The sequence below is a fragment of the Capricornis sumatraensis genome, chromosome 19 (genome assembly GCF_032405125.1).
Source record: "Capricornis sumatraensis isolate serow.1 chromosome 19, serow.2, whole genome shotgun sequence".
NCBI classification, from domain to species: domain Eukaryota; kingdom Metazoa; phylum Chordata; class Mammalia; order Artiodactyla; family Bovidae; genus Capricornis; species Capricornis sumatraensis.
In genome coordinates, this window is record NC_091087.1 from 34,449,410 (window position 1) to 34,475,942 (window position 26,533).

The 26,533-nt window shown below is 46.2% G+C and overlaps 2 protein-coding genes across 3 annotated transcripts in view; both read right to left on the reverse strand.

Moving 5' to 3' along the window:
* Nucleotides 1-269: 269 nt before the first annotated feature.
* Nucleotides 270-8,699, reverse strand: STARD5 (StAR related lipid transfer domain containing 5). 2 transcript variants are annotated; one of them, XM_068991390.1, is made up of 6 exons: nucleotides 8,538-8,699; nucleotides 7,911-7,960; nucleotides 7,425-7,557; nucleotides 4,608-4,725; nucleotides 3,429-3,522; nucleotides 270-805 (listed from the first exon to the last, which is right to left on the reverse strand). In XM_068991390.1, exons 1-6 carry the CDS (start codon nucleotides 8,634-8,636, stop codon nucleotides 658-660), a joined length of 642 nt encoding a protein of 213 aa, XP_068847491.1. In that variant the 5' UTR covers nucleotides 8,637-8,699; the 3' UTR covers nucleotides 270-657. The 2 variants fall into 2 exon arrangements, with proteins under 2 accessions (XP_068847491.1, XP_068847492.1); XM_068991391.1 differs by having other exon boundaries at nucleotides 8,613-8,686.
* Nucleotides 8,700-18,046: 9,347 nt separating this feature from the next.
* TMC3 (transmembrane channel like 3) overlaps nucleotides 18,047-26,533 on the reverse strand; it is a 53,938-nt gene continuing 45,451 nt past the window's right edge. Inside the window, exons 21-22 of the mRNA XM_068991452.1 lie at nucleotides 25,369-25,618; nucleotides 18,047-18,881 (exon numbers count right to left, since the gene is read on the reverse strand). Of these exons, the coding sequence (XP_068847553.1) occupies nucleotides 18,047-18,881; nucleotides 25,369-25,618 (1,085 nt within the window). The remainder of the gene's footprint in view (nucleotides 18,882-25,368; nucleotides 25,619-26,533) is intronic.

Genomic DNA, 26,533 nt, shown 5'->3' on the forward strand with positions numbered 1-26,533 from the left:
CCAAAGACAAGAAAAGACAAATGCCCAAGGGAGGGAAGGTTCTCCTCAAATCCCACTTGTAGGCTTGCTCCATCCAGAATCAATTCCAGAGTGCTTCCAGGGCCAGATTCAAACTGCCTGGTTTCCCTGGGGCACATGAAATTTAACTCATGCAGGGGAAAAAGAAAGAAAAATGATTTGAATAAAAGAGACAATAAAAGGAATACTGAAAGTGTTTTTCCTTAAGGCTCATCTCATTTTTTAAACATCAAGTTGACGACTTTAAGGGGAAGGCTGGCACAGCACCATACATCTGGGGGTCTGTGGTATAGGACTGAGAGGTCAGATACAACAAAGGGGCTGAGCCAGGTTTTGGGGGATCTCTGAGAGTGACCAGCAGAGGAAGGCTTTGGACAAAATAGTGTGTACCACGGTGCCCAGGCAGGGGTCCCATCTGGTGGTCGGGGGCTCTTATGCACATGCCAGAGAAGGTGTGCTTGGATGACAACAGCCCCACCCAAGTAGATGGAGGAGCAGGGGACCCAGGGCTGCCCCTGGAGACAAACTTTCCATTGGTGTCTTCCAAAGGAGCCCGTGGGCTCCCCGGCTCTCCAGGGGTGTCCCAACAACTGCCCTGCTGCACAAGCCACTGCAGTTCTCAGCCAACCAGCCAGGCTGTCAACCAAAGAATTTCTTCACTGCTTTCTCAAGGTTGGCGTAGAACCCAGCCATGCTGCGGGGGAAGAAGGAGTCCACCACGCCCTGTGGGAGGTAACCACTGAGGTCAGTCTGGAAGAACGTGACCAGGCTGGTTTTGTTTGGCTCCCTGTGAAAACAAAAACAGGGCTGTTAGGTATCTAGAACTGAGGGACCCCAAGGAAGTGGTCCAAACCCAGGGATTTAGCTGGGTTCACTGCCCAGGGGTCCCCTCTGGACCTGGTTCTTTTCAGGATGGAAGTGGGTCCTCTCAAGCATGCTTCCCTGGCCCCACATGGATGGCAAGTGAGGACGTGCAGCCATTTCCATCACAGCAAGGTCATTCATTCCCTGTGCCTGATTCACTCGGCAAAGTTTTCCAGAGAACTTACTCCAGTGCCAGGTCCTGGGAGAAAGAGAAATGATGCTGCCCTCCGATCACTGAGGGCAGTGATTCTGCAAGAGGTCTGGCAACTCCTGGAGGTTCCTGACACCCTTTCAAGGGCTTTTCAAGGTCAAGGCTATTTTCCTCACAGCACTAAGATGTGATTTGCCTTTTCACTCCCATTCTCTCAGCCTGTATTTTATTCTCACAAATTTTTCCCATGGACAGCACAACAAAGGCATGGGTTTTGTGGAGACCAAGCATTTTTGTTTGTTTAGTTATTTTTAATTTTTGGAGGCCACGCCTCACAGCATGTGGGATCTTACTTTCCCAGCCTGGGATCAAACCGGCATCCCCTGTATTGGAAGTACGCAGTCTTAGCCATTGGACCACCAGGGAGGTCCCTGAGCATTCTATTTGAATGGAGTTGTTAACCGCTTTGCTGCTGTTGGGCGGGGGGCAGTTTCCAAAGGCCCTTTGATGTGTGTATCACAACAGACTGAATGTAGAAGCAGATGTGAGCTTCTATTAAGCCTGACATTAATATTTCCTCAAATGTCAAACAAGACCACTCTCTACTATTTTTCTCTTTTGAAAAATATAGTTATTTTTCACAACAATATTTATTTATCATGTAATTGCTGTTGTTGTTGTTCAGCCGATAAATCATGTCTGACTTTTTGCAACCCCTTGGACTGCAGCATGCCAGGCTTCCCTGTCATTCACTGTCTCCTGGAGTTTGCTGAAATTCATGTTGAGTTGGTGATACTATCTAACCATTTCATCCTCTACTGTCCCTTTCTCCTTTTGCCTTCCATCTTTCCCAGCATCAGGGTCTTTTCCAATGAGTCACTTCTAATGAATGTATCATTATTTTAAAATGTCCCAGGTTTAATGTCAAATATAGTAAATATTGATGGATATAATCCACATGAACAAAACACTTTGATGCCCTGAATAATACTGAAGAGTGTAAATGAGGGCTTCCCTGGTAGCTCAGCGGTAAAGAATCCACCTGCCAATTCAGGAGATGTGGGTTTGATCCCTGGGTCGGGAAGCTCCCTTGGAGAAGGAACTGGCAACCCACTCCAGTATTCTTGCCTGGGAAATCCCATGGACAGAGAAGCATGGCAGGCTACAGTCCATGGGATCACAAAAGAAGTGGACACAATTGAGTGACTAAACAGCAACTATGGAGACTTAGACCAAAAATACAATAACTAAGATCCTGCATGCTGCTCGGTATGGCAACAAAAATACCAAAAACCAGAACCTGGCCATGACCTGTGAGAACACGGGGACAGGGCCATTTCTGGGCTCACTTCTGGGCCTGACTCACGCTGTGCTCTCAGATTCACCCGTTAGGCCAGAGCATCTCAACCTCATTCCTCGCTAAGGGGACACAAGATGAGCACCAGTAGGGGGACTGACGGCTAAGCTCTTGGCTGCTCCCAGCTGGTGGAGCACTCTCAGAACCCCAAGAAGACTGGGTGCCCAGACCCTACATGGCCAGCCTGTGACCCTGCACAGACTCCCCAGCCTCCCTGAGCCTCAGTTTCTTCATCTGCTACATGGGACCATGACACTTGCCCAGCTTGCCTACGACTAGACGGAGAGTTCCCCACATCAGAAATAAGGACCCTTCCCCACAATTCTGAAGGTAGAAGTGGGCAGCAGAGGATGAGATGGTTAGATAGCATGACCAACTCAGTGGATGTGAGTTTGAGCAAACTCTGGAAGATGGTGAAGGATAGGGAAGCCTGGTGTGCTGCAATCCATGGGGTTGCAAAGAGTTGGACACAACTGAGTGACCGAACAATACCACCACAATTCTTTCCCACATGCCAACAGAACTTTGGCGTGTTACATCACTGATGTGTATATGTGGGGCTCTGTAACAGCAAGGCCTACAGAGGTATAAGGCATTTTAATTATTGGGAATCATCGTTAATGTTGCCATTGAGTAGAACATCCTCTGCCTTGGATAAAAAGGAGATCAAACCAGTCAATCCTAACGGAAATTAACCCTGAATATTCACTGGAAGGACTGATGCTGAAGCTGAGGCTCCAATACTTTGGCCACCTCATGCAAAGAGCTGACTTACTAGAAAAGACTTGATGCTGAAACTGAAGGCAAAAGGAGAAGGGGAAGGCAGAGGATGAGATGGTTGGATGGTATCACCGACTCAACGGACATGAGTTTGAACAAACTCAGGGAGATGGTGAGACACAGAGCGGCCTGGCACGCTGCAGTCCCCAGGGTTGCAAAGAGTCAGACACGATTGATCAACTCAGCAACAACAACAGGAGATCTTCAGTGAAGCCAGTGAGGTCTGGGCACGTCATTCATTCTAGGAGGTTGTCTTACCCTGGCAGAGGTTCACAGAAACAACCACAGGGATAGTTAAATCCTCTCACGTAACCTGGATTCGGGGGACAAGATGGATGCTCCACATTGGCAGCTGGAAGAGAGAGTAAAGGGTCAGGGAGCTACAACTTCCGGCAATTGGGCCACAGCGGCTGAAGGGCCTTACCAGGCACCCAGAGTATATGCAGACCAGTCACCTGGAGCCTGAGCACTCCCTACTGCCACCCCACTGTCCCTCACATACACATGTTCACACGTATGTGTGCTCACACAACTTCTGCACTCGCACATGCACACACACCCTCTGCAACCTGCCAGAGTATTAGAGGAAAGAATAATTCAGGGTCTTCTCTGGTGGCCCAGTGGAAAATGGGCCAATGCAGGAGAGGTGGGTTCAATCCCTGGGTCGGGAAGATCCCATGGAGAAGGGCATGGCAACCCTCTCCAGTGTTCTTGCCTGGAGAATCCCATGGACAGAGGAGCCTGGCGGGCTACAGTTCAGGGGGGTCACAAACAGTTGGACATTACTGAGCTACACACATGCAGGGAACTAGATTCCAAATGCCATAACTAAGACCTAGCACAGCCAAATAAATGCAATTTTTTTTTTTAAAGAACATTTCAGATGTCAGGCTTAAGGGTAGAAGGAAGAAGGTCTCCCTCTCAAATCCCAGCCAACAGAGGTGTGGACGTGCCACCACCTGCCCCTACATGGGATATTCAGGAGAGTAGCCAGACTGGTGCTTTCTGCAGGAGGAACCGTAAAAAGTGCAGAGGCAGGAACTCTGCTCCTGACTGGAAGTGGGGGAGCCGACAGTGCCACAGCCCTCTTGGGAAGGTGCTCCATGGGTGCAGGGGATCACCACACCCTGGGGTTCCCTTGAGCTAAATCACAGCCCACGTGTCTGGGGTATGAACTATGCACCTCAGCAAGAATGAAAATAGGGTGCTGATGGAATCTGTGTCTTCAAAGTAAAATGACATGTGTGGATGCTCTCATCTCAGACCTCCCTGGCACAGAATCCCCCCAAACCTGACAAGGGGAAGGGAACACACCCCAGGCTGTGCATGCCTCAGGGATTTCTAGCTGGTGGGCTTTCTTTGAACAACTGGGTGGGTGTGGGGGAGACAGAGAGCAGCAGCCCACTAACACCTTGAAGCAGGGCCACCATCACTCACCATTGGAACTGATAGTGCCGTCCTCGTACGTCCTGACCAGCACCAGGTCCACGAAGTCTCTGGGGGAAATAAGCTTCATGATGGCCGAGGGGGTAGTGGTTCTGCTGAAGAGCAGGGTCTGCCAGAGGAAAGAGGGGTCCAGCTGCATCTGATGGCCTGGCATCTGCTCCCTGCCTTGACTCCACTCGGAGCTCACCCACCCCCACATCCGGTCCCAATAAACCAGGCTCTGGAAGATGGGATCAGCACTGACAGCAAGGTGGCATTGTGACCTAGAGGGTCTGGAATGAACTTCCCTGGATGGAGGTGCCAGGGGTCACGAGAACATACCCAGTTTGCAACATCTTGGGTTGTGACCTGGGCAACACGGGCAGCACAAATGATGCAACAAAGAGCTGGCCTGCGGCAACTAAGACTTAACTTAGGCAAAAATAAAACCAAATAAATATTTTTTAAAATAATTTTTAAAAGGACCATGAGAATTGTCACTGATGGAGCACATAATAAGCGTCTGTCTGGACAAAGTTCTCCGTTGTTCAGTCACCAAGTCTTGTCCGACTCTGTGACCCCATGGACTGCCACACTTCCCAGGACTGCCAGGCTTCCCTGTCCTTCACTATCTCCCGGAGTTTGTTCAAACTCATGTCCACTGAGTCTATGGACAATGCTCTCAGTGGTCCCTCACAACTGAAAAACTGGTTTCATTTACCCATTTGACCCTGGCAGGGAGCACCCCTAGAACTTCACCCAGTCTCAGAATATTCCAAGTTCATCCCCCCACTTTACAAGTCAAGGACCCCTCAAGCCCACACGTTATCCCATGGTTCCCCTACTCCAGCAGGACCTCGGCCCCTTCAGGGTTACATGATCAGGCCCCAGGATGGGACAGTCCCAGGGAGAGCCTATCCCATTATTCACTTAACATGTGTTAATCACTCAGTTGTGTCTGACTCTTTGTTACCCCATGGACTGTAGCCTGCCAGGCTCCTCTGTCCATGGGATTCTCCAGAATACTGGAGTGGGTAGCCATTCCCTTCTCCAGAGGATCTTCCCAACCCAGGGATTGAAGCCAGGTCTCCTGTATTGTAGGCAGATTCTTTTCCATCTAAGTCATCAGGGAAGCCCATTCACTTAATATTTGTTAACTAAATGTGCTCACTTTTTAAAACTTAAACTTATTTTAAAAGGAAGCTATTTAACTGCTGGAAATGAAAAAGAAGGTATCAGTTGGTGTAAACAAAAGACAACTGCTACACACACACACAGACACACATGCAGAATTCGTGGGTTCTGATTCTGAGCCTGAGGCCAGCTGTCTGTCATAATGGAGATTTGCAAGGTGTCAAAGGCACATCAGCCCCTGAGACTTTCGCTTTGAGTTATCAGAGAGATTGAAGGCTTGAAATGGAGTGACCTCACTAGGGGTGACTGAAGTTCAGCTTCAACTGTTAAAGACCTTGTGCCCCACCCTTCACGAAACACTGACATAAACTCCTGTGATAATGAACTGAAATGTGAATTCTTGGTGAAGGTTAAGAACACTTGGTTCCTGCCGATCAAGTAGTAAAGAATTATGGCTTGAGGTTTCATAACAACTGCTATAGAAGCACCCAGGAGGGTACTAGGTCCACAGATGTCAAAATCAAGGCACCATTAAAAAAAAAAAACAGCAACATTTCCTCAAGGCAAATCAAAATGAGGTGGATTCTTAACACTATGGGATTTCCCAAGTGGCTCAGTCTGCCAACGCAAGAGACCCAGGTTGGACTCCTGGGTTGGGAAGGTCCCCCGGAAGAGGAAATGGCAACCCACTCCAGTATTCTTGCCTGGGAAATTTCATGGACAGAGGACCCTGGCGGCTACAGTTCATGGGGTCGTAAAGAGACACAACCGAAGCAACTTAGCACACACACACATGCTTAACACTACAGAGGATTCCAGGGCAGGACCAACTAGATCTCTGCTGTCCAATATGGCAGCCACAAGTTCCACATGGCTATTTAAATTTACACTGAATCATGAAAATTATATAAAATTAACTATTTCTTCAAACTAGACACCTTTCAAATGTCTGCGGCCACTTGGGGCCAGTGGCTACTGTATTGAACAGCGCTGTTGTAAAATATTTTCATCACAGCAGAAAGTTCTACTGGGCAGCACTAGGCTAGATACCACATGTTTTATCAGCAGAGAAACTGGCATCCAGAATTTGTCCCCGGCACAGTCGCACAGCTGGCAGAGGATCCTGAGTCTTTGGCCAGGACTCATTATCACGTTCTCATCAAGGGGCAATATTTCAAACTAGAGCTGATGCGTCCAATCCAGGCTGCTTCACCATTCTCAGAGCTCACATTCACTCTGCACTCCTACCTTCATTAGCCACTGAAGGGTTCTCTCAGCTCTGTTTAGGGCAGCTCTACCTCTCTGGGTCTCACTGTTGCATACCTATACCTGGGCTGAGGCTGGGTTTAAGTGTTGAGCAGTGTGCAACCTATTTGCTGGGCACTCCCCTTGCCTAAGGGCTTTCCAGGTGCCACAATGGTAAAGCATCCACCTACCAAAGCAGGAGACACAAGAGAGGCAGGTTCGATCCCTGAGTTGGGAAAAATTTCTTGAGAAGGAAATGGCAACCCACACCAGTATTCTTGCCTGGGAAATCCAATGAACTGAGAAGCCTGGCTGGCTATAGTTGCAAAGAGTCGGACACGACTTAGCAACAAAACAACAACAACCCCTTGCCTAAAGGTGTCACTGACCCTTCACAGAGGGGACAGAGTCAGCTACTGTCTCTGGTTAATAGTGCTTGGAAAGACTTACATCAGTGAGGCTTTCAATAATTTCAAAACTGTTCACATTCTCATCCCACTGAGCTCGTAAAGTCCCAGCAAGTGGCTTCACACAGTCCCACACTTGCTCTGGTGTCCCGTTCACAATGCCTTCTCCTTTGTACCTGTAGCACAAAGAGCAACGTGACCCCAAGGCAACAACCAAACTTGTCTATCCTGGGATTACACAGAAGGACTAGAAGCTATGTGTGCCACTCTTCAAGACAGCCTTGCAGAGAAGGAGCTGACATCTACTGGCCCACCTCCCCATGGGCCTGCAGAAACGGACAGACACTAAGCTTTCACAAGAATACAACTTGAGGAAATGATTTAGTTAGATGCAGAAGCTTTTCCGGAGGATGACTGGCAAGTTGATTCCAGGTGCTAGGATGGACTGCCGTCTCAAAGGAAGCAAACCCACAGAAACATCAGGAGAGGTGTGACACCCTGAGGAGCTCTGAGCAAGGCACACACTTACAGGTTCCCTGGAAACTCCACAGACGGCCTCCAGGAAACTGAAACTCCATTCTGTCAAAAGGCACAAAATCACACAATTTTAGAGCTAGAAGGACTTTTGGGAGATAGAGCCCGATCCCGTTTTATGGAAGAAATGTCAAGAGCCTCAAGAGATGCAAGTCTCCAAGGTGAGACCCAACTGATTCGTGACAGAGTGGGGACTAGTCCTGAACAAAGCTGCCTCCAAGAGGATGCGATGGACAAAGGGATCTCATGTGGCTACTCGAAGAGCTTTAGAGCACTGGACATTTTCAAATCACTTTAAAAACCACCATGCATCTTGTTTCCTCGGACAATTTAGGTCTGTTTGGTGCTTCCTGCTCCACCCTAACCATTTGCCAGCAGGTGACCTTGGCTAAGTCATTTAGTGAAAGGGACACAGGCTCATCTCCTAGGGGTCACTGTGTGCACAACTGGCCCTATATTTTTTTTAAGGAAACAACCCCCAGTGGAATCTCCTCTTCAATCTAGCTCCAGGGGATAGAATGCAGAAAAACTCTTGGGAGAGGAGGAGCCTAGGGGCTTCTGAGACCCCAGCCCTAGGGAGCAAAGACCCCACGACCCCTTTCTGCCCCCATTCCTCACTCACGCCTTCCCGGCAAATCTTCCAGCCTGACTTGTCTCGCCGGTACTGGAGCATCTTCTCCGCCACCGCCTCGCTCACCTGCGCGGCCGTCGCAGGGTCCATTGCGCCGAAAGATGCGCGAGGCCTGGGGGTCGCAGGCAGGATGTGCGGTTGCGGCCCGGCACTTGGGTTTGGGAAGCCGGAAAACCAGGGCCTGGCGTGGAGCCTAGAGTCCCGCCCCAGTCCCGCCCCCAATCTAGGATTGGTTTAGACCGTCTGATAGGTCCCGCCCTACTCTGAGATTAGCAGGGCCGGAGATGGACCGGCCCGGCAGCGCGCACTACGCGCTCAGCCTGGGCTGCTCCAGGGCGCCCCCGGCAAGGTCCGACGGGATCCGCCTTTCGCCAGTCCCAGCTCAGGGAGGGGCTTGGAGGCGCCGGAACTTGGGAGAGCCAGTGGTAGAGAGCCAAGAGGGCGGGAATAGGTCTTGGACGACGTCGTAGGCTTGTTGAAAGCATAGTGGACTTTTGTCTTGAGTGCGCAGAGGCTTTCTGGCAGGGTAGATGATGGTGAAATTTCCATCAGATATTCCTTTCTAGGGCGGCTGTTGTAGGGGTGGGAGAGGCAGTGTGCGCAGAGACGGGGGTGGGGTTGGGGGCACTTAGGAAGCTGCAGCGGTCATGGGAGAGATGGGGGGGACTCAGCTAAGAGATCGCAGAGTCCTGGGCCTCTGGTGGCGTCCACCTTGAAGGGGTGAGTGGGATCACATCCCCTCAGCTCCGTTCCTCCTTCACAGCGCGGTTGTTGTCGTTTAATCGCTAAGTCGTGTCCAACTCTTCTGCGACCCTATGATCTGTGGCCTGCCAGGCTCCTCTGTCCATCGGATTTCCCAGGCAAGAACACTGGAGTGGGTTGCCATTCCCTTCTCCAGGGACTCTTCCCTACCCAGGGATGGAACCCAAGTGCAGCTGCTTCTGCTGCTGCGTGTGCTTTAGTTGTGTCCAACTCTTGCAACCCCATAGACTATCAAATCCCATAGACTGCCTGCCAGGCCCCTCCATCTATGGGATTCTCCAGGCAAAAATACTGGAGTGTGTTGCCATTTCGTTCTCAAGGGGATCTTCCTGACCCAGGAATGGAACCTGGGTCTCCTGCATTGCAGGCAGACTCTTTACTGACTGAGCTACGAGGGAAGCCACTGAGCCACCCCCCGGACCCCCTTTTCAGAGCTATAACCAACTAAATATTTGAAAAGATCAATACTGAGATCAGTTTTTATTTTCTGTTTTGGGTGCATATTGTTTCACCTCAAGTTTTTTTTTTTTAAATGGTGTGAAGAAAATGACTGCTGCTGCTGCTGCTGCTAAGTCACTTCAGTCGTGTCCGACTGTGCGATGCCATAGACGGCAGCCCACCAGGCTCTGCTGTCCCTGGGATTCTTGTACATTAAGAAAACTTCCTTTTAGTTAAAATAGGCTAATTTCTTGGCACTAAATCATTTTTCAAATAACCCAACAGACAAAGAGGATGCATCAGATATGAACAGACACTACAGAAAAATAAGCATGGCTTAGGAAGATATGAGAAGATGCAGAACCACCCTCACTGTTAGGGAGTTACAAATTAAAACAAGGGGCACTTTTTACACCTATCTGAGAGACAACTCTGAAGAGGTTTGTTAGTTCCCTATGTTGGTGAGCATATGGAAAAACAGTTGTGGGTGAGTGTCAATTTTTTTTAAACTTCTGGGAATAGAACAATATATTAAAATTTTAATTTACTTGTTTTTTACCCAGCAACTCCTGCACACAGATGTATAAAGTTGATTTTACCACTAGAAACCACCTATTATTTGTCAGTAGATTAAACAAAGTTACAGGATATCCATTTATTGGATTATTATGTAGCCATTCATATAATATGGCCCAGATGAACAAAGGTGGGGCTGGAACAGACAAGAAATGCTCAAAAGAGCCTGCTACTGCTGCTGCTAAGTCACTTAAGTCGTGTCCGACTCTGTGTGACCCCATAGATGGCAGCCCACCAGGCTCCACTGTCCCTGGGATTCTCCAGGCAAGAACCCTGGAGTGGGTTGCCATTTCCTTCTCCAACGCATGAAAGTAAAAAATGAAAGGGAAGTCGCTCAGTCGTGTTTGACTCTTAGCGACCCCATGGACTGCAGCCCACCAGGCTCCTCCATCCATGGGACTTTCCAGGCAAGAGTACTGGAATGGGTTGCCATTGCCTTCTCCACAAAAGAGCCTAGGCAACTAGAAATATGAATGAATATGAGTTGACTATTTTAATCAAGAGCAATTTACTCTCTAGGAAGGAAATAAAATGGTATTTCAACCTTAACTCTAAAATAACTTAAAATTATTTAAATTCTTATCCCCACCAGCTACCCCATGGGTACATGCTTAGTCGCTCAATCATGTCTGACTCTGTGATCTCATGGACCTGTAGCCTGCCAGGCTCCTCTGTCCACAGAATTTCCCAGGTAAAAATACTGGAGTGGGTTGCCATTTCTTCCTCCAGGGGATCTTCCTGACACAGAACAAATGTTTATATGTGTAGTAACAGGAAAAATGTCATATATATATATATAAGTTGAAGGACAACAGCACCACAGATAAAAGTCAGGGCTCAAATCAGAGTGCCCTGGTTCAAATCCCAGTGTCTCCATTTATTAGCTGTGACTTCGGTACATAACTGACCATTCCAGAATTTTTCATCCTCATTTGGAAAACAAAAACAATAGTAATACTAACTCATTGGGTTGACATATGGGTTAAAGAATTTAATAAATAAAAAGCAATGAGAATGGTGCATGGCATACAGTAAGTAAATGTATATAATATATATATCATAGATCATGTATATATATCTTGAGTGAGAAAGAGAAATAACTCAAGTAATGTTTGTATATACTTATATTTCCATGTTTAAGTATATGTTATATATGTTGATATATGTACTTTAGTTTGGAATATTCACTTCTAAAAAGGCATAGAATAAACTGTTAACAGGAGGGGGTAATGCCAAAAGACATTTTTTCACTTTATAGCATCATCTACTGCTTAGTATATTAATTACTGACATGTCGGTTTTCTTAAATTTAAAAAGCATCATTAAAAACTTCAATGTAGAATAATTCTTAAAGTCGCAGCTTTGAACTCTCACATCTGGAGCTTATTAGAATTTTGTTTGGGGATAAAACACTGTGAAAACGAAGCTGAGGGAAAGTAAGTTTTGCTCTAGAAAGTGACTTTTAGACAGCAAATATTTAAGAGATTTTTATACTTACGAAATGGAGCATGGCTTTAAATTTTTTCTAGCACTGTAGGACGCTTTAATCTTTGCTGCCAGAAAATGCCAGTCCTGGGTATATGTGAAATATTCAGAGAGGCAGACTGTTCATCCCTGAGGTCTTCACACACTGGCAGCAGGAGCCAGCTGAGGGCAGGCTCTTGTCTGTTTTGTCTCCAGAGGCCGGGACAGGGCAGGATGAGCAGCTGGCAAGAGCCAGAGGGTGAGCGCCACCCACCCACAAAAGCTACTCAGCTGGCCTGCTTAGCAGTCTGCTGGAGGCTCGTTCAGAGCCAATAGGCCAAAAGGAATGACTGACATCTGTAGATCCCATTGATCAGACCCAACCCGGAAGGTTGTCAGGCCTCCAAGTCACTCAGTTGTCCAGGGCACACCTCACCCAAGTCCAAGATAAATTTTAACTAAGTGCCTACGGGGCAGGGGATCCAGAGATTCCTAACTCAAACCACCACCAGACCACCAGGGGTATGGGCCAAGTGTCCAAGTGCTCTGATCCTAAAAGCTCCTGAATGGAGTGTTTGCTTTCAATGTAGACACTGATGAAGAATTGTATGCATGTTTACTTAGGCAGGCAGGTGCTAGGTGATCTACTCTGTCGACAAACAGGTACTTCTTTATTCTCTGGGAACCCACTGTCCCAACCACCTTACCTGTGTTGTGCCATTTAACCCTCACAGGTAGAGACAACTATTTCCAATTGCCTGCAGTCCACGGGGTCAAAAAAAGTCAGACATGACTGAGTGACTGAACAACCTGGGTTAAGAAACTGAGGCCTGGCACTTCCCTGTGATTCAGTGGTTAAGAATTCACATGCCGACGCAGGGAACATGGGTTTGATCCCTTATCAGGGAAGATCCCACATGCTGCTGAGCAACTAAGCCTGTGCACCACAACTATTTAGCCTGTGCTCTAGAGTCCAGGAGCCGCAACTACTGAGCCCACGTGCCCTAGAGCCCGCGCTCCACACCGAGAGAAACTGCTGAAATGAGAAGCCCACGCATGGCCAACTAGGGAGTGGCCCATGCAGCAATGAAGACCCAGCACAGCCAAGAGTAGAAATAATAAAATTATTTTAAAAACAGAGTATCGCACAGGTGAGGGTGACCCAGGCAACACAGCTGGTAAGTGGCAGAACTACGGCACACACCACACCTGTTTACATTTCTGACTGTCACATGTTGACTCATATGCTTTACTGATTCCCACTTCCCAGAAGGATATCCAGTGTTTGCTATGAAATGGGCAAAGGTTAAAACATACGTATAATAACATGTGAACTCTTAAAAGGAGGAAAAACACACAGACACACAACTACAGAGTATCAGGAAAACCCTGGTGGCTCAGACGGTAAAGTGTCTGCCTACAATGCAGGAGACCTGGGTTCAGTCCCTGGGTCGGGAAGATCTCCTGGAGAAGGGAATGGCAACCCACTCCAGTATTCTTGCCCCGCCCCAGAAAAGGGGCTCAAAGAAATATGGGCTTCCCTGGTGGATCAGATGGTAAAGCGTCTGCCTACAATGCGGGAGACCCAGGTTTAATCCCTAGGTTGGGAAGATCTCCTGGAGAAGGAAATGGCAACCCACTCCAGTACTCTTGCCTGGAAAATCCCATGGACGGAGGAGCCTGGGGTCGCAAAGAGTCGGACACGACTGAGTGACTTCACTTTCACTTCACCACAGATTAGGGAAGTTAGTCTTTTAGAGGTGTGTAGAAAACTTTTCTTTGAATTTCATGGCATTCATGAATCCAGAAATGTAAGAAGTAACCAAGAAGGACTTCCTTGGTGGCCCAGTGGTAATATTCTGTGCTCCCAACTCATGGGGCATGGGTTCAACCCCTGGTTAGGGATCTAAGATCCTGCATGCCTCACAATGCAGCAGAAAAAAAAAGGTGGGGCGGTGGAGTGACCAAGAGAATCATCCTTAAGTCGCTAATATTTTTACAGCAAAGTGATTCAGATTCTTTTCCATTATAGGTTATTACAAGATATTGACTGTAGTTCCTGTGCTGGGCAGTAGGTCCTTGATGTTTATCTATTTTATATATAGTAATGTGTGCATGCCTAGTCTCTCAGTTGTGTCCGACTCTTTGTGACCCCATGGACTGTAACCCACCGGGCTCCTCTGTCCATGGGATTCTCCAGGCAATAGTGCAGTGGGTTGCCATGCCTTCCTCCAGGGGATCTTCCTGACCCAGGCATGGCACTCCCATCTGTTTGCATTTCCTGCATTGCAGGTAGATTCTTTACCCACTAAGCCAGCTGGGAAGCTCCAAAATATATACACTACTACATGTAAAACAGATGATCAAAAAGGATTTACGGAACAGAAATTGTACTCAGTATCTTGTGGTATAGCACAAAAACTAGACTTAGTATCTTGTAGTAACCTCTAATGGAAAAGAATCTAAAAGAGAATATATATTTATATATGTAATTATTATTATATATTATTATATAATATATATTTGTGTATATTTGTGTATGTAACTGAATCACTTTGCTGTACACCTGAAACTAATACATTGTAAATAAACTATATTTCAATAAAAATCATTTTAAAAACAATTCTTAAAAACTACCAGTATCCAATTCTAACTCAACATGGGCACATGTGCAGTAGACAGTGTATAAAATAGTGTAACATTATTTTTAGCTGCAAAGAAGTGGGAATGATTTCAATGTCCATCAGTAAGAAATGGATAAATATCGTGTAGTTTATTCATGATGAAACACTACATAGCAGTTACAGTTAGTGAGCTTGATCTGTTTATTTCTTCAGCAGACATTAAAAAGGTAAGTATGTACAACACATGCAGTATTATAGTACTTACTTAAGACACACTTACATATTGTTTATGGATGTTTATACATATATATTTACATGCATACAACATATATAACTGTAAACAAGTGGTGAATGGACACATGCTGAACTCTTAGTAGCACGGGGGAAATGCAACTAAGCGTGGGGATTAGAGTACATTTTGGTATCTGTAATATTTTAATAACAAAATGACTAGATGGAAGTAAAATGTCAACAGTTGTTGACATAACAGAAGTATGAGTGCTTGTCACACTAGACTCTGTACTATTCTGCATCTGTTAAATTGCTCTAAATTGAAGTCATACCCGATACTAAGTGCTGGAGTGCATGTGAGCTGTGTTGCTCACTGAAAGCTGATGAACACATCTGCAACCCTGGATAAATATTGGCTAAACTCGTGTTTTCTTAGGAATGCTGCAAGGCCTGCTGGATGGAATGCTCCCCTACCGGCACAGAGACACAGGTACTGCTGCCTGGGGCAGACCTAGGCTTTTTCAATGTCTCAGGGAACTCTAGGCTACAGCCCCAAGACCAAGCATGTGAACTAGAGTACCTGCATGGACGAATTCCTGCAGGCCCCTGTATCACAAAGGGATGTTCCCATGGCAGGGTAAAGTTTTCATCTGGAACACGCCACAACCTCCTGGGTCTGTCATGGTCGGGAGGGCATTTTGTTGTTGTTGAGTCATTCAGTAGTGTCTGCCTCTTTGCAACCCCTGGACAGCTGCACATCAGGCTTCCATGTCCTTCACCATCTCCCGGAGATTGCTCAAACTCACGTTCATTGAGTTGGTGATGCCACCCAACCATCTTATCCTCTGTCCTCCCCTTCTCCTCCTGCCCTCAGTCTTTTCCACCATCAGGGTCTTTTCCAATGAGTCGGTTTTTTGCATCAGGTAGCCAAAGTATGGGAGGGCATGATGTGAAGTAATTAAGCACTGTGAAGAAATGTGAAAACGCTGCACGTTTTTCCATGGGTTTGTGAGGAGCGCTAACCTGGGTCCACTTTCTACTCTTAGAAGCTTCATCCATCTACTTCTGGCTGTGCTCGGCCTTCATTGCTGCACAGGCCTCTCTCTAGTTCTGGCACTCTCCAGCTGCAGCCCTCAGGCTTCCCACTGCAGTGGCTTCTCTTCCTGCTGTGCTCCCTGCATTGGCAGGTGGGTCCTTTCCCGCTGAGTCCCCAGGGAAGACCGCTGCCTACTTCTAAAGTGGCATTATTTATACTAGATTCTTCTCTGAGGTTAGAACAAGCTGTAGATCTTGGAAGATAATCTTGTTACCATGTCATTTATGATTCATTCATTACTCCAGTCCACTCATTTATTCATCCATCCATTTACACTCAACAGATGTTTCATGAAATACCTAGGATAGGCAGCCTTCTGAGATGCCCCCCAGGATTCCTGCCCCTGTTGTACATTTCCTGAAAGTTTTGTTGAGTATGTTGGCACCTGTGAATCTGATAAGATTTCACACTCATGATGAGGTTCTATTATATGGTAAAGGTGAATTTATTTAGATATAATTAAGGTCTCTGACTAATTAACTTTGAATGAATCAAAAGGACATTATGCTGAATGAGCCTGACCTAATCAGGTGAGTCCTTTAAAAGATAGTCCACGTCTTGCCAAGAGAGAGATTCAAATGTGGGAAGGCCTTCTCTTGCCAGCCTTGAAGATACAAACAGCCACACTATGGAGAGGATCATGTGGTAAGGAAATACAGGCCGCCTCTGGGAGCAGAACACCTCAGTCCTACAACCCCAAGGAAGTGAATGCTGCCAACAGCCACAAAACATTGGAAGTTGACCCCCTAGCCCCAGATGAGATGCAGGCCCTTGGATGACACCTTGCTTGAGACCCTAGCTGAGCATCCAGGTAAACCATGGAAACTGGGATGATAAATGAGTGTTGTTTTAAGTTACTAAGTTTGTTATGTAGTGAGAAGGAGAAAACAAGTACAAAATCTGTTATATATCAGTTAACCAGGGCTGCAGAAATGACTAAACACCATTCCTCTCCCAGAGGAACTCAACAGTCCAATGGAGGAGACAGAAAATTTAAAAGATAAATTTAAAGTGAAAGAGTTATCATGGAAATAGGACAGGAGTGCAAGTGAGTATAGCTCTGCTCTTTCCTTGAGGCTAATTGGCTGGGTGCCATCAACCTGGAATTTTCTGTGTCTGTGCATTCCTCCTCCACCTACTACATGGAGAGAGCCTGTAGGCAGTAAGAGAAAACAAGGTCAACAAACAGTAGAGTCGAGAAGTGAAAAGACAAAATCCAGAAGATGTTTGATAGCCAGGTCCACCTGAGCCTGAAGCTAGCTTGATCCTCATCCCTCCCAGTTAAAGGAACCAATAAACCTTGGGGATTTTGTTACCTCCAACCCAAGTGTCCTGACTAATTAATACAGATATATGTGTGTGCTTAGTCGTTCAGTTATGTCTGACTTTTTGCGACACCATGGACTGTAGCCCACCAGGCTCCTCTGTCCATGGGACTTTTCAGGCAAGAATACTGGAGAGGGTTGCCATTTCCTCCTCCAGGGGATCTTGCCGGACACAGGGATCCAACCTGTGTCTCCTGTCTCCAGCATTGCAGGCCAATTCTTTACCTGCTGAGCCATGGGGGAAGCCCTAATACAGATACATAGCTGGGTAAACAGTTTGGTGCATTCTTCAGTTCAGTTCAGTTCAGTTCAGTCGCTCAGTCGTGTCCGACTCTTTGCGACCCCATGGACTGCAGCACGCCAGGCTTCCCTGTCCATCACCAACTCCCGGAGTTGACCCAAACTCATGTCCATTGAGTCGGTGATGCCATCCAACCATCTCATCCTCTGCGTCCCCTTCTCCCGCCTTCAGTCTTTCCCAGCATCAGGGTCTTTTCAAATGAGTCAGCTCTTCACATCAGGTGGCCAAAGTATTGGAGTTTCAGCTTCAACATCTTACATTCTTAATAAATTTTACTCTGGTCACTATCAAACTGATTATTAATATGAAGTAATTAAGCATTGTGAAATCTTTAAGGGCAGCCAACTCATTTTGGGGTGCTTATCAGGAAGGACTGAGTTATGTGTGCTGCAAGAGAACATTATAACACAAACAGGTCCCTCCTAAGATTCAGGACAAGAGTAGACATGTCAGGTGAGGGTTTTGCAATTAGACGAGCTGCCTGGCTTGCTTATGATTTGGAGTCACACTGAATGGGTCTCTGGGCCACAACCAGCAGATGACGTGCCTGGATATGCCCCACTGATCACATCTGCTGGGTGTGTTTGTCTGTCTTCCCAGAAGGGGAGGGACCATGCATTGTCAACCACACCACATTCCACCAGTAGGAGCGATTTCTAGGAACAGGATGCCAGAAGAAAGCCCTAGACGTTTGAACAAATCAGGTCATTCAGACCTGCCGTCAACTCCTGCCTCGATATGGCCTTCCTCCGGCCAAACTGGCCCGCAGACCTCGGGAACTTGGGCTGGCTGTGGGTGACCTGGAAGTACTGGTTGGTACTGGAAGTACTGGAAGTACTGTTCTGCTGGTCCCTGCTGGATGCTGCTGACATGAAGTCAGATTCTGTGACAGATGGCTCAAACTTGGCCTGAACCCTGGGCTTCAGAGGATGCTGGGGGTATTGCAAATTCTGGGAGCGTGTTTTTTTGTGCATGTACATAGGCCTGTCAAGTTGACCCCCAAAGCCATCATTCCAAGATGTGTAATGTGTTGGTCTCTGGAGCTCAGGAGTCAGGGCCTGACTTTCTGAACTTTCGCCAACATAAAAATGATGCACCCGGTGGAGGTCGGTCAAGGAGCGTGGGTGGAAGGCCCGTCTGCTCACCTGTCTCCTTGGAACCTCCTCCTCTTCTTCACTGAGCTGTGGAGAGGCCAGGGGTGCACACCGTCTCATGTTCCTAGGGTACATATCCGCAGTGTCACCAGAGGTGTCTATCTTGAAATGTCTTTCTGGCCAGAAAGTTGAATGTTTCTTTTGCTGAGAGTCACGTTCATTAATGAGATAGTATCTGGGGCTGTGGGACCGAGGACTATGTGGCACCAAAGCTGAGACCCCTGACCCATGGTTGATTGGCTGAAGATCTTTTCGGAAAAGAGGTTCTGAGTGAACGTCTTCAATGTGCTTTGTAAACATCCCAGGTGTGCAGGATCTGCTCCTATGGAGGTCACTTGTGCTCATACATGGGCCACGTGGATACCTGAAAGACAGAGGCAGTTAGACACCTGTGGCTTTGGTGTTCTCAGAGCCCCAAGCCATCCAAGCGTTGCAGGACAGGTGGCTGCTGCCTCTACATTTTCACCAAAACCTGCTCTGAAGTATCAGTGAGTGTCCAGTGGGGACCTCCCTGGTGGTCCAGTGGTTAAGACTCCACGTTTCCACTGCAGGGGGTGCGGGTTCCATCACTGGTTGAGGAGCGAAGGTCCCACATGCCGTGAGGCCAACACACCAAAAGGTAAAACAGAAGCAATATTGTAACAAATCAAACCCGACATATCTGGGCCCCTCCCCAGAGAGGAGAGGAGAGCGCTCAACTTCCTGCAAGACATTCAGGAAACTCATCTGCCCAGGGAGCTGACCACACCGCACACTGGCTGGTTCAGGGGACTTACTATCCTATCCTAAACTTCCCAGTTGTACCCTCAGGATAGCATTTGGAAATCGTAGTGTCTTTGTCCTCCAATATGAAGGTAAACCAGGGTCAGTTCCCTTTGAATGCAGCAGCTCAGTAAAAGAAGCTGCAAGATAGACTGATGTGAGGCAATAGCAATAAGAGCAGGCTAGGACCACTATTAATAAGTGTGCAAAAGTCTCAGAACCCCTATTCCAAATGCCACCTTGAATAACATTATAATAAACATCTAGGAAAAATTTTCAAGAAATATGTAGGACCCTGTATTAGTAATAGCCTGTGTAGTGTTAGTCACTCAGCAGTGTCTGACTCTTGCGATCCCATGGACTGTAGCCTGGCAAGCTCCTCTGTCCACAGGATTTTCCAGGCAAGAATACTGGAGCAGGTTGCCATGCCCTCTGCCAAGGAATCTTCCCAACCCAGGGATCGAACCTGTGTCTCTTGCGTCTCTTATGTCTCCTGCATCGACAGGCAGGTCTTTATCAATTTTGCCACCTGGGGAGCCCCAATAGTCTGCAGGGCACCATAAAAGAAAAGCACACACTGGATGCCTTAAACGGCAGAAATTTATTTTTTCACAGCTCTAGCGGCTAGAAGTCCAAAATCAAGGTGTTCTTAGGGTTGGTTTTGGTCAGACTTCTTTTACTGGCTTGCTGACAGTCCTTTTCTAATATTGTAGTTCTTGTTTAGTTGCTAAGTCGTATCCTACTCTTTTGGAACCCCATGGACAAGACTGAGCCTGCCAGGCTCCTCTGTCTCCATCCTTACAGAAGGAGAGAGAGTTCTGGGTGTCTCTTCCACTTCTTATAAGGATGCTTCCTATTGGATTAAGCCACCTCTCTTAATCCATTTGGCCCCATTTAACCTCTAAGCTCCTTAAAGACCCTGTCTCCAAATACAGGTGGTTAGGGCTTCGGTATATAAATTTTGAGGGGATACAGTTTGGTCCATAACATTCTGGCTTTTGGCCCCCCAAATTCATGTCCTGCTCATGTGAAGAATACACTCACCCCATTCAACATCTCCAGAATTCTTTAGGCCTAGGGGTTTCCCCAGTGACTCAGAGGTAAAGAATCAACCTGCAATGCAGGAGGCACAGGAGATGCAGGTTGGATCCTTGGGTTGGGAAGCTTCCCTGGAGGAGGAAATGGAAACCCATTAGAGTTTTCTTGCCTGGGAAATCCCAGGGACAGAGGAGCCTGGTGCACTACAGTCCATGGGATCACAGAGTCGGACATGACTGAGTGACTAAACCACAAGGACAACATAGTGTGTCTAGGAATTGTGGGGTGCATTCTGTGAACATTGCCCCTGGTCATCTCTGCCATGTAGCTGTCCAGATTCTTGGACAGTTCCTCCCCATAATGTATGGACAAAGATTGTCACCTTCAGTTATGCTACCACAAGTCAAGGAACTACCAGAAGCCAGGACAGGCTTGGAACAGATCCTTCTCTAGAGCCTTCAGTGGCAACAGGGCCCTGCAAACAACTTAGGCTCAGACTTCCAGTCTACATAACCAAGAGACAATACATTTCTGTTGTTGCACTAAAAAAAAAAGAATGTCACCTGCCATTTCTTTAAACCAAGAATGTAAAGCCATCAGGCACAGCAGCTACCCAAACCAGTGCAGCCTGAGGGAATTTCAGAACAGAGAAAAACAAGATACTGGCCCTAGGTAGCTGAGATTCAAATCAAATGAATGATTTCAATGAGCCTAGACTCTTGCATCTTTCCATAGAAGAATAGGGAGCTCAGCTTGGTGCTCTCTGATGACCTAGAAAAGTGGGATGAAGGTATGGAGGGAGGCTCAAGAGGGAGGGGATATATGAATACATATGGCTGACTCATGTTGTTGTGCAGCAGAAATAAACACAATATTGAAAAGCAATTATACTCCAATAAAAAATTTTTTTAAAGCACCAAAATCATTAAGTTGAGGTGTCTGTATTTTGCACCTGGCAGTTATCCTCTGATGTTCCACTGCACAGTTTTTTTCCAGCAAAACTTCCTATATATTCTGACTTCTCCCTTACCTCTTTGGAACAGTCCCTCAGAACTATCTGAGATGCCATGTCCTAGGCCATAGTCCTCACTGTGTGTGTGTGTGTGTGTGTTTATTAGTCACTCAGTCATGTCTGACTCTGCGACCCCCATGGACTGTAGCCCGCCAGGCTCCTCTGCACATGGGATTCTCCAGGCAAGGATACTGGAGTGAGTTCCCATTCCCTTCTCCAGGGGATCTTCCTGACCCAGGGATTGAGCCTGGGTCTCCTGCATTGCAAGTGGATTCTTTACCATCTGAGCTACTAGGGAAGCCCAGTCCTCAGTAAGTCTGCTGAATAAAACATAATTATCAAACTTTAGGTTGTGAGTTTTTTGGTTTTTTTTTCAACCAACACCTCTCGAGGACTACTGGAATCCCTCCTCCTTGCCAGAACCCAATATATACACAAACACAATTCCTGTTAACTTACTGTCTTTAAAACAAGACAATCCTCCCTGCCAAATAACCCTCCTATATTTTATCTATATTGTTTTCACTGTGTTACATTCTGATCAAATATAATTCTCCATATAAGTTAGGGCCAGTGCGTCCTTTTTGATATCCAGTCTCCATAAAAAGACTGCAGGGTTCTGCTTTCTTATGTGTAGGTACAATTGAAATAATTGACCCATATAATGCAGAAATGGTCTTGCCAATAACTTAGCCAGCCTAGAACTAAAATATAAAAGATCTTGCCAATATATGGTCAGTCTGGAGTGAAAACAAACAAACAAAAAAAGATAAAAAATTTAAACAAGGACCTACTGTATAGTACAGGGAACAATAGTCAGTATCTTGTAATAACCTATCATGAAAAAGAATCTGCAAAAGCATGAGGTACAAAGAAAGGGAAAATCACTTGTCTGACTCTTTGTGACCCCACGGACTGTAGCTCACCAGACTCCTCTGTCCATGGGATTTTCTAGGCAAGAATACTGGACTGGTTAACCATTCTCTTCTCTAAGGGATCTTCCTGACCCAAGTATTGAACCCGAGTCTCCCGAATTGCAGGCAGATTCTCTACCCTGAGTCACCAGGGAAGTTATATGTATATATCTATGTTTATATAACTGAATCACTTACTAATGTGACTTTGTAAATCAACTATATTTATTATAATAATAATAAAGAGACTAATTCCAAACAGACTCAAAGGCCTTAGTGGTTCAGCATTGCACTTCTTTCCAGCCTCATCTCCTGCCTCCCTCCCAGGCTCTGTGTGTGTGTGTGTGTGTGTGTGTGTGTGTGTGTGTTCAGTTGCTTGGTCGTGTCTGACTCTTTGTGACCCCACAGACCCCTCTCTCAGGTGCACTCTGTCCACGGGATTCTCCAGGCAAGAATATGGAGTAGGCTGCCATTTCCGTCTCCAGGGGATCTTCCCTACCCAGGGATCGAACCCACTTCTCCTGCATTGCTGGTGGGTTCTTTACTCCTGAGCCACCAGGGAAGCCCTTCCAGGCTCCCTTTCCTATGGTCATTTTCCAAAGATCCTTCCCTTCCTTATAATATCATACCTTTGTTCATGCTTATTCTCTGCTATGGTACATTCTTTAATTTTTTTTTGTTTTTTATTTTTAATTTTTTAAATAACATTCTCCCTATATCCCCAAACCAAAAATATAATAAATGGAGATTGGTTAAATAAATCATAGTGGGTCTGCATAGTGGAATAGTAATGGACCTTTTCAATTACTAGTATAGTAATATATACCTCATCTTTATTGAGGTATAGTTGACATATAAAAATTATATATGTTTCAAGTACACAACTTGATTTAATATATGTCTATATTGTGAAATAATTAGCACACTCAAGCTAATGAACACATTCATCACCTCACACGGTAACCACTTTTTTTATACAAATACCATTGTCTCTTTTTTTTAATCTACTGCAGTGTATCCTCTTTTTTTTAACTTTAGCTTTTACATATACATGTATCCATTCTCCCCGAAACTCCTCGCTCATCCAGGTTGCCATATGACATTGAGCAGATTTCCCTGTGCTATACAGTAGTAGGTCCTTGTTGGTTATCCACTTTAAACATAGCGGTGTGTACATGTCCATCCCAAAGTTCCTAACCCTCCCTTCCCTCACTCTTTCCCCTCAACTCCCTGGCGACCATCAGCTTGTTCTCTAAGTCTACGAATCTCTCTCTGGTTTGGAAGTCCATCTGTGTCACTTCTTTTTAGATTCCACATATAGAGTGTGTCATACGGTATTTCTCCCTCTCTGTCTAACTTGCTTTGCTCGGTATGTCAATCTCTTGGTCCTTCCACGTTGCTGCAAATAGCATTGTTTCATTCTTTTCAATGCCATTGTCTCCTTTTAATGGAGGGATTTAATTGACTAAGAACTGCAAACTTTTCTTTTTAAACTGGTGTAGGTCTTAGGCAATACTATAACCAAGAATGCTCAGGAACATAGTTTGTTTCTTAATAAATAAAAAGAATTATACATTGTCACCAGGTGTGGTTTATCCCAGAAATACAAGAATTGTTCTTTTTAAGTCAATTTAAAAAGTGGTTTGTCATCAATACCAGTTTATGGGATTTTCCTTGTGGTCCAGTGGTTAAGACTCTGTGTTCCCCATGCAGGGGGCATGGGTTTGATCCCTGTTCAGGGAAATAGATCCCACATGCTGCAGCTAAGACCTGGTGCAGCCAAATAAACGGATAAGGCAATGGCACCCCACTCCAGTACTCTTGCCTGGAAAATCCCATGGACGGAGGAGCCTGGAAGGCTGCAGTCCATGGGGTCGCTGAGGGTCGGACATGACTGAGTGACTTCACTTTCACTTTTCACTTTCATGCATTGGAGAAGGAAATGGCAACCCACTCCAGTGTTCTTGCCTGGAGAATCCCAGGGACTGGGGAGCCTGTTGGGCTGCCGTCTATGGGGTCGCACAGAGTCGGACACAACTTAAGCGACTTAGCAGCAGCAGCAGCAGCAGCCAAATAAATAAATAAAAGTAAAAAAAAAACCAGTTTATTACTCAATAATATGGTACATTCTTGGCTTTTCTCCATTAGTGAGCTCTTACTTAGTCTTTAAGGCCGAAGTCCAATATTATTTCTCCTATTAAATATTTATGCAGTCTCCATGTAGACTTACCTCGTCCTCTGTAAGCATATGTTTATCACAGAAGTATAGCATTTATCACATTATATAAAAATTACCTATATCCCTCTGTCACTATACTGTCAACTCCTTGAGGCAGAGACTGTGTCTGATCATCTCTGCAGCTACAGTAACCACAGAGACTAGGATAGAGTTGATTCTCAATAAAAGCTTGTTGAATTAGACACTAGAGAATTCTTTACAATAAATTTGTTTTGGGAATTCATGAGTTAGAGTGTTGCTGCCATTGATAAGCAAACAACTGACACACTAATTAAAATTAATCCCTCTGGGATTTCCCTGGTTGTCCAGTGGTTACGATTTCATCTCCCAATACAGGGGGTGCAGGTTTGACCCCTGGTTGGGGAACTAAGATCCCACATGCCTCCTGGCCAAAGAACCAAAACATGAAACAGAAGCAATATTGTAACAAATTCAATAAAAGACTTTAAATATGGTCCATATTTTTAAAAATCTTAGAAAAATATTGATTTAAAGGATAAAATAAAATTAATCCCGCTCTTCATTAAAGTAAGTCCCCAATGGAAAAAAAAAATTTTAAGGCATTTTCTTCTCATAGGCTATAGAAATAAATACTCTAGGCTGGCAGGAAGGTTTGCTTATAGGTTACATGGCAGAAGGCTGAGAAGGAAGAATTCATCCTGCTTGATAAACTTTGTCCTTTGATTTCTTCTCAATAGCAGCTGTCACAGGAAGAAGTGGCCTGTGACATTCAGCAGAAATGTACTGTAATGGCTCTCACTTCCTTGGAAACTGTTAGGGCCTTTGAAGCCGTAATGGCTTTTTATGCTGCTCTTTATGGCCCCGGGCTATCACTGGAGGGTATCACCAAGGAGGCAGATTTTCTGCTGAGTTGCAGATGACTCACCTGGTAGAATAGTGCCTAGTCTTGGAGAAGCCAGGAAGAGGGGAGCTGGGGCTGCCGGGCCCTGGCTGGGGGCTCGGGGTCGTGGGCTGAGCAACGGTCTCCACCCTACTACTCCTGCTGCTCGATGAGTCAAAATTGACCACGGTGCCGTTGTTCTGGGGTGTCACCGAGTAAGCTGAGGACAACTGGCTGCCGAGATCACTGTCCTTGGGAAACCTCTTGGTGGTTTCGTCCTGGGTTTGGATGCGGGCTGCAGGAAGAGGAAGGGCAAGGGAAAGACACACTCAGGTTGGTGTCACTGCCAGTATTCTGACTTCCCCGCAGGTGGATCTAGAGTTGTGTGCACTTGCAGATACTCCTAGCCAGATGGGTGGCACTTTATCGCTCAAATCATTTCTTCACTGAGACTTGCAGTTGGAAGGAAGTGTTGTTGTTTAGTCGCTCAGTCATGTCTGACTCTTTGCGACCCCATGGACTCTAGCCTGCCAGGCTCCTCCATTCATAGGATTTCCCAGGCAAGAATACAGGAGTGTGTTGCCATTTCCTCCTCCAGGGAATCTTCCCGACCCAAGGACTGAACCATGTCTCCTGCATTGGCAGGATTCTTTACTACTGAGCCACCTAGGAAGCCAGAAAGGAGTGTAGGAGGAATCAAATGAACTCCAAGCCTTTTTAGCTGCACCATCTAATGGCCCCATTAGCTCTGGGGCTCTGGTTGTTTATCTATATAATGGATACAGTGGAGCTTGGATGATAATTAAAGATGTTTTAGAAACAATTCAGAGAACATTGTGAAAAACAAATGCGGCCTTGGGCTGGAAAATGAACGTTAGAGGACGATATTGCTATCCTGAGAAAATTTATAGAAATCTCAATTTTTGAAGGCAACTGGAACTGTTAGGTAGGTAAAACAGGGAAAAGGAGTCCAAAATGGCGGTGGCTACAAGACAAGGAAGGGAAAAGCCCACGAAAATGAAACAAAAGAAGGTCCCAGGACCGGAGTGAGGACCTCAGGTAAAACAAACAACACTCCTGGCTGGCCCAATTTACATAGGACAGGCCCAGGGAGAGAGAAACATATAAATAGAGGAGCCGAAGCTAGCTCTCTCTCTCTCTCCTGCGCGCTGGGGCGCTCTTCTCCTCATGCCTTTGGATCGATGTGCCT